At 61.9% G+C, this 16,547-nt stretch overlaps 1 protein-coding gene across 1 annotated transcript in view; it reads right to left on the bottom strand.

The window, feature by feature from the left end:
* CCDC187 (coiled-coil domain containing 187) overlaps window positions 1-2,514 on the bottom strand; it is a 47,397-nt gene extending 44,883 nt beyond the window's left edge. Inside the window, exons 1-2 of the mRNA XM_064366090.1 lie at window positions 2,372-2,514; window positions 1,498-1,979 (exon numbers count right to left, since the gene is read on the bottom strand). Of these exons, the coding sequence (XP_064222160.1) occupies window positions 1,498-1,979; window positions 2,372-2,514 (625 nt within the window). The remainder of the gene's footprint in view (window positions 1-1,497; window positions 1,980-2,371) is intronic.
* Window positions 2,515-16,547: the final 14,033 nt, after the last annotated feature.

Raw genomic sequence — 16,547 nt, 5'->3', positions numbered from 1 at the left:
ATTAGCCGGGCGTGGTGGCGGGTGCTACTCGGGAGGCTGAGGCAGGAGAATCGCTTGAACCTGGGAGGCGGAGGTTGCAATGAACCAAGACTGTACCACCGCACTCCAGCCTGGGCGACAGAGTGAGACTCTGTCTCAAAAAAATAAAAAATAAATTAAAACAACAAAGGAGGAAAACATCTTCCCTATTTTCTTAGGAAAAGAGTGAAATACCTGGACACCGAGAGAAGCCGAAGGACTGGCTCTCAACGTCATTCCAACCCTTTCCAGGTTCTTTACTTACCCCACCCCGACCCCCACCTCGCCCCTAACCTGCCCCCCATCCCCACCCCGACCCTAACCTGCCCCCACCCCCACCCCGACCCCCACCCCGACCCCCACCCAGACCCCTACCCCGCCCCTAACCTACCCCCACCCCCACCCCTGACTCCCCCACCCCGCCCCTAACCTCCCCCCCACCCCCACCCCGACCCCCACCCTGACCCCCACCCCGCCCCTAACCTGCCCCCACCCCCGCCCCTGACCCCCCACCCCGCCCCTAACATGCCCCCACCACCACCCCTGACCCCCCACCCTGCCCCTAACTTGCCCCCCATCCCCACCCTGCCCCTTAACTGCCCCCCACCCCCACCCCGACCCCACCCCGACCCCCACCCTGACCCTAACCTGCCCCACCCCTGCCCCTGACCCCCACCCCGACCCTAACCTGCCCCCCACCCCGCCCCTAACCTGCCCCCATCCCCACCCCTGACCCTAACCTGCCCCCCACCCCCACCCCTGACCCCCTAACCTGCCCCCCACACCTACCCCAACGCCACCCCGACCCCCACCCTGACCCTAACCTGCCCCACCCCTGCCCCTGACCCCCACCCGCCCCTAACCTGCCCCCCACCCCCACCCTGACCCCCACCCCGACCCTAACCTGCCCCCCACCCCCACCTGTCCCCCACCCCGCCCCTAACTTGCCCCCCACCCCCACCCCTGGCCCCTAACCCCGACCCTAACCTACCCCTCACTCCCACGCCCCGTCCCTGCAGGAGGGAAGCTGCCAGACTTTCCAAATCCCAGGCTGACTTTTTAGGGCGCTCCTGACCTAAGTCCCCACAAATCTGACCATGCAGCCCCCTGAGGCCGCAGGGACAAAGGCACAGACTCCAGGCCCAGGGACCAGGTCCCCTCTGTCAGCCCTGCAGGCCCTCCCTGTGTGCCCCTCCCTCCCAGGCTCTAATGTCCCCACCACTCCCGCCGCCCTCTCCAGGGAGGGATCCTCATTTTGGCCCTGGCTCAGAAGCCCCTTCAGGACCCCAATTCCACCCCTTCAGGACACTAATTCCCCCATCGATGACCCCCCAACCCCCACCCCTTCAGGACCCTAACCCCACCCTGGGGCAGGCTGCATACACCCAGCTGGCCACCCCTCAGCCCAATCCTGCCCTTTCTCCACCCTCCTAATGGCCTGAAGGCCTCCCACCCCTCTCTGGCAAAGCCACTACTGACCTGAGCATTCAGAGGCTGGAGAGGGGTTTGTCGTCCCTTGGGTCTTCCTCCTAAGCGCCAGCTCGGGGGTTTTGTGGAGGCTGGAGGCGCTGGAGGGGTCTGAGGCACCCAGGGACGAGCAGCTCCCCTGCCACCGTGCCTGGGCCCGGATCCTGTCTCTCAGCTGCTCCAGCCGAGGGTCACTCTTTCTGGGCTGCCACCAGGGCCCCAACACCTGGGGCGGCCTCTCCTTCCAGGACACATGCCCCTCGTGGCCCCCTGAGGAGCCCGAGAGCCGGCCCGATGACACCAAGCTGTCCCCATCCCGGGCATCCGGGCCTGCAGACCACACGGGCAGGCTGTGGGCCTTCCCCTGGGGGCCTGGCTCCTTGAGGTCATCAGACTCAACCATGTGGGGAGCTGCCCAGGGCAGGTCCGGCTGCCAGGAGGGCCCGGGCCATCTCAGGGCCGCCATGTCATCCTTGGCCGCAGGTGCAGGGAGCCTGGGAGGGAGCAGCAGACACGATGGTCAGGCTCGCAGGCGCAGACGTGCCCAGCAGAGCCACTCAGACCGGCCCTACCTCCCCGGGCATCCCTGCTCCCACAGACTGGAGGCAGAGAGGAGGGAGCAGGAACGCACCCCACCTGGAGGACGGCCGCAGCGTTCTCTCTCGGACCCTGACCACACCCCTCTGAGGAAGGTGATGTGATTGGCCCAATTTACAGATGGAGAAACTGAGTCTCAGAGAGACCAGGCCTCCCGCCCAAAGGCAGCAGAGGCAGGTGCAGCACTCTGACCCCATACCCTTGTACCTCGCACAGAGCTGCTGCCTCCCGGGGCAGCCATGGAGTCTGGCCACAGTGCAGCCCCTGCCCGACTCCACGCAGACGCTACCTGGGCTTGGCCCCAGCCTCCCAGTGGGCTGCTCTCCCAGGGGCCCCATGAGAGAAGAGGCCCTGCCTCGGGCTGTCCTCAGGGCCAGGCTGAGGCGTGTCCCCCAGGTGGGTGGGCAGCGTGCCCACAACCAGGGTCGGCATAGCCGAAGGGCCAAGGGTGAGCAGGTGCAGGGCCAGCCCAACCTGCCCTACTCGGGGTGGGCTGGCCACTGCGTGGCTCCAGATGCCCACCTGTGCCAGTCCCCTGGCCCACGATGGAAGCTCTCAGGTGGGTCATTGAAACTGGGCTGGCACGGTGGGCTGCCCGGCCCTGGGCTGCCGCAGCTGGGGGCTTCCCAATGAGCTGTCTCCTGGTGGGGCGGGAGAGAGTTCCGGCTGGCCCGTGATAGCATAATAACCTTGTCACTCAGCGACAGAGCCTGGGCCTTCAGCTCCTGCTGGGACTCTCAGCGACCCCTACCCAGTCCTCCCAGGCCCAGAATGAGACGAAGGGAGGGACTGTGGCCGGGCTGCGCCTGTGGGCTCAGTGTTGGGCAGTGTTCTGGTTGGCAGGGGTGGGGCCAAACCCCAGGTCAGGGTTAGTCTTGATTCAGTCCCAGGCACAGAGGTCCCGGCAGCTACGGAGCCCAGCCCAGACATCCCAATGGATACACATCAGCCGCCGTCTCTCGGTTCCATGGGGCCAGGCAGGGGAGGGGGCGTTGGCTTGTGGGCTCACCCTGGTGCAAGCCAGGGCACCCTTTGCCCGCAGTGATGGTGGCAGAGATGCCAGGTGCGGCCTCAGGCCAGGAACCCCCGTCACCCTCCTCAGCCCCCGCACACCTGGGTGGGGCCCTGGCAGGGCAGTGTGGTGGGGAGGACACGGCCCTGTGGTCCCCAAGGGGAAGCTTGGACTCAGATCCCAGTTTCCTCCCAGTTCTCGCCCCACCCCCACTGGCAGTGCCACCCGGGAGCCTGGGGACCCACCCCACTGCCTCTGGGGATTGTGCTCGCCTGGCTGGTGAGTCTACCCCTCCGGGGGACGGGGGCGTGGTATGGAGCTGAGGTCAGGCTGAATACAGATTTGTTCCAGGAGTGGCCCTTAAGGTGTCCCCAGAGAAGAGGGGTCTGCAACGAAAGACCCCGGAAGTCTAGGCAGGCATGAAGGATGGAGGCCCTCCTCCAGGCTCGCTCCATGGAACCTGTCCTCAGGAACCACCATGCGAACGCCTGGAGATGCCGCCCAAGCCCAGCCCCACATAGGCCCAGGCCCAGGGAAGCTCCGAGCCAAACAGGCTGGTCACCAGCAGGCACAGTCACTGGCATCCAGGGCACAGAGGATCAGCCACCCGCAGCTTCGGAGGGGAAGCAGAGAGGAGGCGCCCAAGGACAAGCAGGCCCTGCCCGTAACGTGAGGTGCGGCCAGCTCCACCCCCACCCAACCTGGCCGAACCCTCCTCGCACCAGGGAATGAGCTCATTGCTGGGACCAGGCAGTGACAAGGATGGCCCTTGGGCTGCCACGCCCTGGGGAGCACGTCTGGGATGTTACCGGAAGCTTCAGGGGACACGTGGGGTGACACGGGGACCCCACCAGCCTCAGAGCCTGGACAGCTCTCAGGCACCCAGAATGCAGCTCCGCTTCCAGCCTCCTTCCATTCCCACAGAGCCTCGCTACGCCCGGTGGGGTGGGGGTCCTGCTGCAGCCTCTGTGCCCCTGGGCCATCCGAGTGACTCACAGGCCTGGCCCTTTTGCTGACGGGTCGGCACCTCCCTGCCAGGCCTTCAGGCTCCCAAATCGGCAGTGGTCCTGGGCTCTCAGTCCTGCCCCCATAAAGGGACAGGGGCAGGGCCCTCCCGAGCAACCTCTGCCTGCTCTGTCACCAGGCTGGAGCGCAGTGGCGCAATTTTGGCTCACTGCAACCTCTGCCTCCTGGGTTCAAGCGATTCTCCTGCCTCAGCCTCCCAAGTAGTTGAGATTACAGGCACGTGCCACCACCCCTGGCTAATTTTTCCATTTTTAGTAGAGACAGGGTTTCACCATGTTGGCCAGGATGGTCTCGATCTCTTGACCTCATGATCCACCTGCCTTAGCCTCCCAAAGTGCTCGGATTACAGGTGTGAGCCACCGTGCCTGGCCATTACATACATATTACATACACACTACACACACAGACACACATTACACACCCAACACACACAGAGAACATACAACACATACAACACGCATCTCACACACAGACAATGCGCATTATACACACACTACACACAGACACACCACATACGTAGCACACACACACACAGACAAAACACATCACACACACACCACACATGCAGGTGATGCACACACCACAGAGGCAACACGCAACACACACCCCACACAACACATACACCATACACACCACACAACACACACCACACAACACACAACACACACGACACAACACACGACACACACACCACACACACCATACACACCACACACACCACACACTGCACACCACACAACACACACGGCACAACACACGACACACACACCATACACACCACACACTGCACACCACACAACACACACGGCACAACACACGACATACACACCACACACCACACAACACACAACACACACGACACAACACACGACACACACACCACACACACCATACACACCACACACACCACACACTGCACACCACACAACACACACGACACAACACACGACACACACACCACACACCTCACACCTCACACCTCGCACCACACAGCTCTGCCCAGCTCAGCACAGGCGTAGCCCGCAGGTGGTGCCTCCCACGGCAAGCGCAGCCGCCTGGCACAGTGAAGCCCGTTGGCACTCCAGCCTGTGGCATATGCCAGGCTTCTGTTGCATCTCGGCTGGCAGGGCTGGGTGGGCGGCAGGGTGGGGGGCTTCCTCCTGGAAGCTGGCGGCAGCTCTGCTCTAATGAGCGACACTGTTTACTTCCCACCACCTCGCCCTTGGAAAGCAAACCTGGGCAGGCCCGAGCAGGCCTGGGGGACGGAGCCAGTGGGCCGTGGAGGAGAGGCGCCTGCCACGCCCCTGCCTCTCGGGGCTCGGTGCCGGACACCACAGAGCCCTCCGCAGTCACCGTAGCCAGGCACAGGCCTGGACGTGGGCATGGCACCCAGCGTGGCGCCCAGCCTCCATGACCCCAGCCCCGGCCCTGGGTGCCAAGCAGTGGGCCCCAGCAGCAGACAGACCAGGCTGGCCCTGCACCATGGCTGGAGGCTCCAGCACCCGAGGCCATGCCCCGAGGCCACCAGGCACCCAAGACAGGGGCACATTTCCAGCATCCCAAGAGAAGCCCTTCCAGAAGCACCAGCTCTCCGGGGGCTGACCCAGGTACGGGAAAATGACCCACAGGGGACGAGGCCACCTGGGCACCTTGGGACCCACACACCTGAAACCTCGTGCCCCCCTGTGATATTCAACACACAACACACACAACACGAAAACAACACATGTAGACACACAGCACACACAGATACATACACATGCAGTGCACACACACCACACACAAACACACACAGACACACAAACACAATACACACATCACACACACACACAAAAGACAAAACGTAGACAGGCACACACACACAGACCACACGTCACATACACACATCACATAATGCACATACCCAGACAACACACCACACATTCACACACACACACAAACCTGCCCGGGCTTCTAGGGTGACTGAGTCTGGGCACCTGGCCCTCCAGCCTTGGCTGCCTCATGACGCTGCAGAAGGCTGCAGACACCGGCCACTCCCCTGGGACAGGGCCGGGCACAGGGGACCGGGCCACACAGAGGTGGCAGATGCAAGGGTGGGAACAAGGTGGCACAACAGCCTGTGATGTGGGAAGACCCTGGGGAGGGCGCTGTGGGGGACCCCAGAAGGAAACAGTGAAAGGGTGAGATGAGGGGGGAGAAATCACGGATGGGGGCCCTGCCCTTGCAGGAGTGACAGGTGGGACCCGGGGTCACAGTTGCCGGCTCCCCTCCAACCTCTGGGCCCCAACCCCTGCAGCGCCCTCAGCCAGCCGCCAGGTGTGGTGATGCGGCCCCTAATTAAAGGCCCTGGCCCACAGCACGCAGGGGTGGCTCAGTTGCTGGGAGACACCGTCCGCCTCGCCGAGGAGAGGCCACAGCCGCAGCAGCCACCCGACAGCCCCCGGAGCCACTGTGGATAGCAACATCTCCCAAGCCAGCGCCACCCAGGGCACCCAGCCCTGTGTCCAGCACGTTCCCCAGGCAACCGTGCAGCTGTGGAGCCTGAGACCCGGCAGCCGCTGGCATGGAATGCCATCGGGAGAGGAGCCACAGACCCCCGCCCCAGGGTGCAGAACAGGCAGCTGGGCTCCTTTTGTGGGGTGCAGTGGTGAGCCTCCTTCAGCCAGCCGCCTCCACCTCTAACACACGCTGCCCAGCAGGGCCAGATGCAGGACTGGGCATCAGTGCCGTCGGGCTGGGCAGCATTCATCCCCATTTCACAGATGGGGAAACAGATCGTGCATTACAGGCTGACTTCATGCCAAGGCCACACATGCGGACCTGAGCCCAGACGCTGGGCAGCCCATTGGTCAGGAGGGGGAAATTCCTCTTCCGGGGTGGTCTGCCTTTGCCTCTGAGGAGGCCCCAAGCCCTCAGAGGGAGCCCCTAGGTGGGAAGACCCCCTTCCCTGCCCAGGGGAGCCGGACAGAGGATTGCGGGCTGGTCTCTCCCGGCTGAGTCCCTGAAAAAGGAGAGTGGAAGCCTCCTCCCCGCCTGCCTGTGCCCGTTCAGCCCCACCCAGCAACCCCGCTGGCTCTCCTGCCCCAGGCCCCTCCGCTGGCGCTTGGGAAGGCCTGAGTGGGGCTCAGGTAGAAAGCCCTCTACTCACCTGCTGGAAGGCCCAGGCTCCGTGTCCTTCATGGGAGGCAGCCACAACTCAAAAGCCACTGCCCACGGAACGTAAGAACCCTGAGAGCGGCACCCCCAGGGAGGGGAGGGACACTGTTGCCAGAGAAACCCCGAGGCGTCTGTGTGGGCTCCTCCCTGGCGGCTCCAGAGCCCCGCCGCAGCCCCAGCACTCGCCAGGGGCCTCACCTGTGCTCTGCCCCCCGCCCCGCCCCCCAGCCCCACTGTGGGCAGGATGGGGTGGGGCACATACCTGGGAGCTCCACCCTACTACGCCCCGAGGGGCCGTGGGGGGCACAGCAGGGGAAGGGTCTCCAGGCACCACCGAGGACCCTACCCTGGCTGGCAGGGGCCAGGCACACACCTGGGGCACCCCACCCATGCCCCCGCTGTGCTCCCCAAGAACAGCAGGGGATGGTGGGGCCGCCGGAGCCCTCGAGCCCTCCCAGCCTGCTGCACCCCTCCTTTCTATATCCTCCCCAGGGACCCCCCACCCAGCCAGCAGGGCCCTGCGCTGCAGTCTTCCAGCCCGGAGCTGCTTCTGAACCTCGAGGTTGAGGGGGGGCCCGTGGGGCAGTTCCGGCTTGATGCGGGACTTACGGAGGCGCGGCTGAGTCTGACACCAAACCCAACCCAAAGGCCACTCGTCTCTGGGGTAGAACCTATCTACTACCAAAAAAAGTTAAAAATGAGCCAGGCTGGGTTGTCAGTCAGGGAGGAGGAGCCACAGGGGGGCTGTGGGGGCCGCCGCCCTCTCCTGCTAAGCCCCACTGCCCTTACTCAGGGTGCTGGGTTTCTGGGTCCTCGGATCCCGAATTTCCCATAGGCCGTTAGACTTCAGTTTTTCAACTAAGGGTGGGGCAGGATGTGCTGCCCCCACTCCCCGCCCCACTCCCAAAGCTGGTGCCTTGGGGCCCAGGGGTCCCCTCATGGGCAGGCAGCCTGTCTGACCCCTGAAAATCCAAGATTCTGCCAGGGGACCTGCAAGGCCATGGGGTGCCAGCAGGTGGCACCCTCTCCCCATCCCGGTGGGGTCTCCTGCAGGGCTGTGCTGCAAATGGAGGGGGTGGGGTCCCTACCACCCATCACCTGCCCCCAAGAAAATGTGTCCCTCCAACACAGAAAAGCACCCTAGGAAAACAGCTGTTGCCAAGAAACTCATTTTGGTGTTCAGACGGGTTGGGGCCAAAGGCTGGGAGGTGGCCTGGTCTCTCCAGCACTCTGGGTGCCTTGCCCCTCTGCAGGCAGCTGGGGGGCAGCAGTCCCTGGGCCTCCGGAGATTGCTGGATGCTGCCCCAGGTAAGGTCCTGCTGGAGGTGGCCCCTACCCCTGGGCAGGGGGCTGGGGAGGGGCGGCCCCTGCAGGAGCTTCCTGGACCTTCCGCCTCTGCCACAAGGCCAAGAGGTGTCCGGCGATCCCGGATGAGGCCCCTGAGGGTTTATTCCCACCGAGAATGGGCTCGGGTTTGTGCCATTCTGGGTGGGCTGCTGGGGACAGGCTGACTTTGTCCGTCAATGTCAGAGAAGCCGAAGGACATCCACCTGGACAGGGTGAGCACAGAGCTGGGCCTGCAGGAAGAGGCAAATCCTACTGCGCGTGTCCGGACCACGCCCTCCCCGCGTCCCTCCATGCTGGGTTATGGCCCCCAAGGGGACAAGATGAGACGCCAGAGCTGCCATGGGGCCATGCCAGCTCCTCCCTACACTCACCTGCTGTCTGACGAGAGGGAGCGGCCACTGGGGCCTGCCCCGGGTGTTGGGCTCATGAGGGTTCACGGCGTTTCCAACCAGAGCCTGCGTGGTCACAGAGCTCAGACCTCACCCAGCCCTCAGCAGGCCCTACTCCCACCCGGGCCCCGGGGCCAGCGTTCCAGGTGCAGGCCGAAGGTCCCCGTGCACTCCAGCAGTTGTGCCAGCCCCAAAGCAGCCTCCTTCCATGTCCACAGGGGGAGGCCCCGCAGATGGCTCAGGGGAGGGCTCTGGCAGGAGCTGTGTGTGGCCTCATGTGGATCAAAAGAGAGCCCCTGGCTGGGCGTGGTGGCTCACACCTGTATTCTTAGTACTTTTGGAGGTTCGGGGGAGGATCATTTGATGCCATGAGTTTGAAACCAACCTGGGCAATATGGCAAGACCCTATGTCTATAAAAAAATTAAAAAATTAGCCAGGTGTGGTGGCACATGCCTGTGGTCCCAGATACTCGGGAGGTCGAGGTGGGAGGATCGTTTGAGCCTGGGAGGGCAAGGCTACAGAGAACCAAGATCGCGCCACCTCACTCCAGCCTGGGCAACAGAGCGAGACCCCACCTCAATAAAAAGCAGAGCCCTCCCTGCTCCCTGCTCTGCTGCTGAAGAGGCTGCAGTGAGTCCTTCCCCGCAGTGTGTGTGCGGGCTTCTCCGTGCCCCAGGGGCTTCATATGAAAAATAGTTTCCTTCCCCGCTCCCAGAAGCAAGCACTCCATTTCCAGCTGACTCCTTTGGCATTTACTCTGTGCTGGTAAAAACAAACTCCTATTGCTCTGTCGGGTTTAGGCAGTCCCCTTGCCCCGACCTCGCAGCTTGTCTGGCCACCTGTGTCCCTCCCCATCCTCACAGCATCATGCTCTGATAGACTCCATACTCAGAATGTACATGAAAACACTATTTACAGCTGGCCTCGTGGGGTCCTACGAATACTTTTCCTCTTGTTTTCCCCTTGGCTTGTGTAATTCTGGGGGCTTATGAACAACCTCAAATTTTCTTCCGATTGCGTAAATTTCCCATGTACACGCACATGTGTGAGACAGGCATTATCACTTTAGTCTACTGGAAGAAGTTCCTCCAGAATCTTCTCCCTTGGTCCAAACTGGCTGACGCCAGAGGCAGGGTGGCATCACAGGATCTCCCCAGCAGGGTCGTTCTGGGGTTCACTGTGCATCTCCTCCGAGGGGTACCCCCTGTTTCCTGCATGCCCTCTTCTCTTTGTAGTTAGACCGCTTTGATGGTGGTAGCATGTCCTTCAAGTGGCCCCAGGAGGAAGGACGCATGCCTGAAGGTAAGCACTGGGTGGTTAGTTTGGCTAGGTATAGAAGTCCAAATTGGGAGACGTTTTCCTGGAAAAGTGTAAAGGTCTTTCCACATTGTCTCTAGCTCCCGGAGTTCTCTTGAAAAGTCCACAGCATGGCAGGCTGGAAATACCGTGAACCATGTATCCAGAAAGATCCACCAAAGGCTTGTCCTCCAGGGTAGACCACTGATGACTGATTAAGGCCATATGGCTGGCGCTGGTCAGACAGACACCAGCACTTCCAACGAGGTCAATGGGGACTTCCCTGCAGGCCAGGAGCTGTTACAGACAGCAACAGAGATGAGAAGATCCTAAAATAACAGAGGCCGGAGGGTGATGCTTAACTGCCAAATGTCAGGAAGTTGCAAATATTCTAATTAATGGCAGGGTCAGAGGGGCATCAACCCAGAGAGTTATGGAGATGACTAGAACATGGTGTCCCTGAGGCAGGATAGACGGACAGTTGTTAACTTGTACTAGCAGAGTAAATTAAGGACGGGGGACTGAAGGCGGTGGCCCCAATCAAAAGTCACAGTCTTTGCTGGGGTTTGGACCTGAGCCAGTCTTCCGACCTGGAACCGCTGACTGAAGAGGTGGCCGGGAGGGACATGCAATACTCTGGCCAGCCCTTCTCCACAAGGATCTATGGGACCTGCACTGGGATGGGGGGACTGCTGGATATTGAGGACAGTGGGGTGGGGGTGACACGGATACCCAGAGACCCAGATTGTCATCGTGGCCCCGTCAGAGCAGCCATTGGTGGAGCTCTGCCCAACTGCAGTTTGCAGCAGTCTTTGCCCCGGGCTCTAAATGAGAAGCTGAGATTGACAAGTGGTAGGAGGGGCATTGGGGTCCCCACACTGGACCCTTGGTCTGCAGGTTAACAGCTCTTGTTATGATTCCCATGGGGAAGGCGAAGGGGAGCCCACAAAACTAGACCCCTTCTCGGCCCAGAAAAGAAAGTAAAACAGCCCCACCCCGGGGGAGGGAGATGCAAGGATGAGGCTCTGGGAGGAGCAAGGCTGCCGGGTGCCATCACCGCTCTGTGTAGCTCACTGGTCCAGGCCAGCGCCTGGGGTGTGGCAAGTCTCCATGGTGATCAGAAATGGACTGCACTCCAGACCTGACATGGCCAACCACACTGGCTCGCTGTCCTGCCCTGGGGCCATGCGTACCTGCCCTGCCCCAGACCATTGGGGCCTCCCTCAGATGCCACATCAATACAGCCCCTCAGTGACTTGATGCTGCAGGGCTGGGTGAGAAAAGGCCTTCAAGAGACACACACACCCAACAGGGCAGTGGCCTCCGGTAGCAGCAGCGTGCCCAGCACTCACCCACCATGCCAAGGTGGCTGGAAACCTGGAGAGATTCTGAGGCCTGCCTCATCTTATAGGGGCGGTGGATGGGACGTTGCTCAGAGGTTCGGGAGATGCTGGTGGTCAGGGTGTTGCTGGTGTTTGGGGTGTTGCTGGTGGCTGGGGTGTTGTTCAGTGGTCAGGGTGTTACTCAGTGGTCAGGGTGTTGTTCAGTGGTCAGGGTGTTGCTGGTGGTTAGGGTGTTGCTTGGTGGCCGGTGTGTTATTCAGTAGTCAGGGTGTTGCTGGTGGTCATGGTGTTGCTTGGAGGTCAGGGTGTTCATGGTCAGGGTGTTGCTGGTGGTTGGGTGTTGCTGGTGGTCATGGTGTTGCTCGGAGATCAGGGTGTTTGTGGTCAGGGTGTCACTGGTGGTCAGGGTGTTGCTCGGAGGTCAGGGTGTTTGTGGTCAGGGTGTTGCTGGTGGTCATGGTGTTGCTTGGAGATCAGGGTGTTTGTGGTCAGGGTGTCACTGGTGGTCAGGGTGTTGCTCGGAGGTCAGGGTGTTTGTGGTCAGGGTGTCGCTGGTGGTCAGGGTGTTGCTTGGAGGTCAGGGTGTTCGTGATCAGGGTGTTGCTGGTGGTTGGGTGTTGCTGGTGGTCAGGGTGTTCGTGGTCAGGGTGTTGCCAGTGTTGGGGGTGTTGCTGGTGGCCGGGGTGTTGTTCGGTGGTCAGGGTGTTGCTGGTGGTCAGGGTGTTGCTCAGAGGTCAGGGTGTTCATGGTCAGGGTGTTGCTGGCAGTCAGGGTGTTGCTGGTGTTCGTTGTGTTGCTCGGAGGTCAGGGTGTTGCTGGTGGCCAGGGTGTTGCTGGTGTTTGGGGCGTTGCTGGTGGCCAGGGTGTTGTTCAGTCGTCAGGGTGTTACTCAGTGGTCAGGGTGTTGCTGGTGTTTGGGGTGTTGCTGGTGGCCGGGGTGTTGTACAGTGGTCAGGGTGTTGCTGGTGGTCGTTGTGTTGCTCAGAGGTCAGGGTGTTACTCAGTGATCAGAGTGTTGCTGGTGGTTGGGTGTTGCTGGTGTTTGGGGTGTTGCTGGTGGCCGGGGTGTTGTACAGTGGTCAGGGTGTTGCTGGTGGTGGGGTGTTGTTCAGTGGTCAGGGTGTTACTCAGTGATCAGGGTGTTGCTGGTGGTTGGGTGTTGCTGGTGGCCGGGGTGTTGCTGGTGGCCGGGGTGTTGCTGGTGGCCGGGGTGTTGTACAGTGGTCAGGGTGTTGCTGGTGGTCGTTGTGTTGCTCAGAGGTCGGGGTGTTGCTGGTGGCTGGGGTGTTGTTTGGTGATCAGGGTGTTGCTTAGTGGTCGGGGTGTTGCTGGTGGTTGGGGTGTCACTCAGAAGCCAGGGTGTTGCTCTGCGGACCGCTGGAGGAGGGCAGCTGGCCAGGCCTGGGTTATGGATGGGTGGGCTCAGGAAACACCGAAATGGGTGCAACTGCATGCCGATGACTCGGGGGAACCCCTGGAAGCCATGGCACAGTCACCCTGAGGGGGCTCTGGTATCACCTGGTCACCCTCACATGGGGGAAGGGAAGCAGCCTGGGAGGAGAATAGAAACACAGTCATGGGCAGCGGCAAATGGCCTCTCTGGCTGGTTAGGAGCCTACAGGAAAAGATGGAGCCCTCAGGGAAAGGAGGCCTGGAAAGAGGGATGTGGGGTGGGAGCTCCTGGGAGGCCTGGGCAGAGTGATATTGGGTGTGGGTGGGCTCCTGGGAGCAGAACAGGGTGAGGTCTTTGTATCACCGTCTGTACCCTCCAGAGAGCGTCTGCTGAGACACGGAGCAGCCAAGCACATGACCCTGTCCAGCCCACCGGGTGACAGCCACCCCTGCTGGCCAGTGGCTCGCCCACAAAGTGGCCACAGTGGCAGACAGGCAAACTCTCAGGGACCAAGAGAGGCCCTGGGCCTGGGGACGAGGAGCCCCCGAAGCCTGCAGAAGTGGGGAGGGGCTGCTGCAGAGATCGCAGGCTTTCCATGGCACCCAGCAGTGGGTCACTGGGCCCAGGGTGGGAAACACTCAGCAGAGGCTTAGGGGAGAGACCCTGTGCTGGGATTACAGATGTGAGCCCCTGTGCCCACCTCCCACAGTGCTGGGATTACAGGTGTGAGCCCCTGTGCCCGCCTCCCACAGTGCTGGGATTACAGGCGTGAGCCCCTGTGCCCGCCTCCCACAGTGCTGGGATTACAGGCGTGAGCCCCTGTGCCCGCCTCCCACAGTGCTGGGATTACAGGCGTGAGCCCCTGTGCCCGCCTCCCACGGTGCTGGGATTACAGGCGTGAGCCCCTGTGCCCGCCTCCCACGGTGCTGGGATTACAGGCGTGAGCCCCTGTGCCCGCCTCCCACGGTGCTGGGATTACAGGCGTGAGCCCCTGTGCCCGCCTCCCACGGTGCTGGGATTACAGCTGTGAGCCCCTGTGCCCGCCTCCCACGGTGCTGGGATTACAGGCGTGAGCCCCTGTGCCCGCCTCCCACGGTGCTGGGATTACAGGCGTGAGCCCCTGTGCCCGCCTCCCACGGTGCTGGGATTACAGGCGTGAGCCCCTGTGCCCGCCTCCCACGGTGCTGGGATTACAGGCGTGAGCCCCTGTGCCCGCCTCCCACGGTGCTGGGAATACAGGCGTGAGCCCCTGTGCCCGCCTCCCACGGTGCTGGGATTACAGGCGTGAGCCCCTGTGCCCGCCTCCCACGGTGCTGGGATTACAGGCGTGAGCCCCTGTGCCCGCCTCCCACGGTGCTGGGATTACAGCTGTGAGCCCCTGTGCCCGCCTCCCACGGTGCTGGGATTACAGGTGTGAGCCCCTGTGCCCGCCTCCCACAGTGCTGGTATTACAGCTGTGAGCCCCTGTGCCCGCCTCGCACGGTGCTGGGATTACAGCTGTGAGCCCCTGTGCCTGGCTGTGAAGACCTTTCCCTGATGTGTTTTAGTCCTTTCCTGCTGCCGGAAGAAAATACCTGAGCGTGAGTCACTGATGCAAAATACACATTCATTTCTCACACTTCTGGAGGCTGAAGTCCAGGGCCTCGGTGCCAACAGCTTCAGTGGGGGTGGGGGCTGCTCTGTGCCTCCCAGTGGGTGCCTCTCGCTTGGTCCATTCCCGGCAGAAGGTGAGAGGACAAAGGGCAGAGTGCTTCGCTGGTCAGCAGGTGCTGCGATGGGGACCCTGGTGACCTTAGCACCTTCCAAATGCCCCACCTCAAAACGAAAAGATTTCAACATATGAAGGCTGGGGACACACAAATTCAAACCACAGCAGTGACACCCAGGGAAGCCGTTGTGACATGCTAAGTGACACAGGAAAGTCGCAAAGCCACACGCGTGACCAGATCCAAGTTACGGGACAGTCAGCGCAAGGGAGAAGTGAGTGTGGTGGGGGTGCTGCCCAAAGGCTGGCCCTGGGAACCGCGTGTGGGGATTCATCAGGGAAATGGTCTTTGTGGGTGTAATTGAGGACCTCAAGCTAAGACCATCCTAGATTAGGGAGGCCCTGAATCCAATGATGAGTGTCCTCATAAGAAACGAAGACCAGAGCTTTGGGGAGAGGAGGAGAGGCTGCGTGGAGCCGGAGGCAGAGACGGCGGCAACACGGCCGTGGCCTATGACGCTGCAGCTCCAGAGCTGGCCTGGGTGAGCACGGCCCCTCCTCTGTGAGCCCCGATTCCGGGCTCTGGGCCCCGAGCTGCAAGGGAGTAAATTGTCGTTTCCGGCCACCCAGTGCAAGGTCATGGATAGATACAAGAGCCCCTGAGACTCCTTCCAGGCCTGCAGCCCAGCACAGATGCATTTACTGAGTGACCCCCATATGCCAGCCACCATTCTAACTGCTGGGCCTCGAAACCGACCTGGAGGTGGAGATGGGCGGGAAACACAGAGAGCGCCGGGGCCTCCAGGCTGAGAAGTGGAGCTGGGATGTGCATCCGACACTGTGTGGCTTCTCTCCCCAGGATGCTCACCTGGCCATCAGACTCTCTGCGTCCTCTCCCCAGGACGCTCACCTGGCCATCACACTCCCTACGTCCTCTCCCCAGGACACTCACCTGGTCATCACACTCCGTACGCCCTCTCCCCAGGACGCTCACCTGGCCATCACACTCCCTACGTCCTCTCCCCAGGACGCTCACCTGGTCATCACACTCCCTGCGTCCTCTCCCCAGGACGCTCACCTGGTCATCACACTCCCTGCGTCCTCTCCCCAGGACGCTCACCTGGCCATCACACTCCGTACGCCCTCTCCCCAGGACGCTCACCTGGCCATCACACTCCCTACGTCCTCTCCCCAGGACGCTCACCTGGTCATCACACTCCCTGCGTCCTCTCCCCAGGACGCTCACCTGGTCATCACACTCCCTGCGTCCTCTCCCCAGGACGCTCACCTGGCCATCACACTCCGTACGCCCTCTCCCCAGGACGCTCACCTGGCCATCAGACTCCCTGCGTCCTCTCCCCAGGACGCTCACCTGGCCATCACACTCCCTACGCCCTCTCACCAGGACGCTCACCTGGCCATCACACTCCGTACGCCCTCTCCCCAGGACGCTCACCTGGCCATCAGACTCCCTGCGTCCTCTCCCCAGGACGCTCACCTGGCCATCACACTCCTTACGTCCTCTCCCCAGGACGCTCACCTGGCCATCACACTTCTTACGTCCTCTCCCAAGGACGCTCACCTGGCCATCACACTCCCTGCGTCCTCTCCCCAGGATGCTCACCTGGCCATCACACTCCCTACGTCCTCTCCCCAGGATGCTCACCTGCTCACCACACTCCTTACGTCCTCTCCCCAGGACGCTCACCTGGTCATCACACTCCCTGCGTCCTCTCCCCAGGATGCTCACCTGGCCATCACACTCCCTGCGTCCTCTCCCCAGGACGCTCACCTGGC

The sequence above is a fragment of the Aotus nancymaae genome, unplaced genomic scaffold, assembly GCF_030222135.1.
Source record: "Aotus nancymaae isolate 86718 unplaced genomic scaffold, 86718_ANA_hifiasm-v0.15.2.pri h1tg000063l, whole genome shotgun sequence".
NCBI lineage: Eukaryota > Metazoa > Chordata > Mammalia > Primates > Aotidae > Aotus > Aotus nancymaae.
This window is presented reverse-complemented; position numbering and strand designations above follow the sequence as displayed.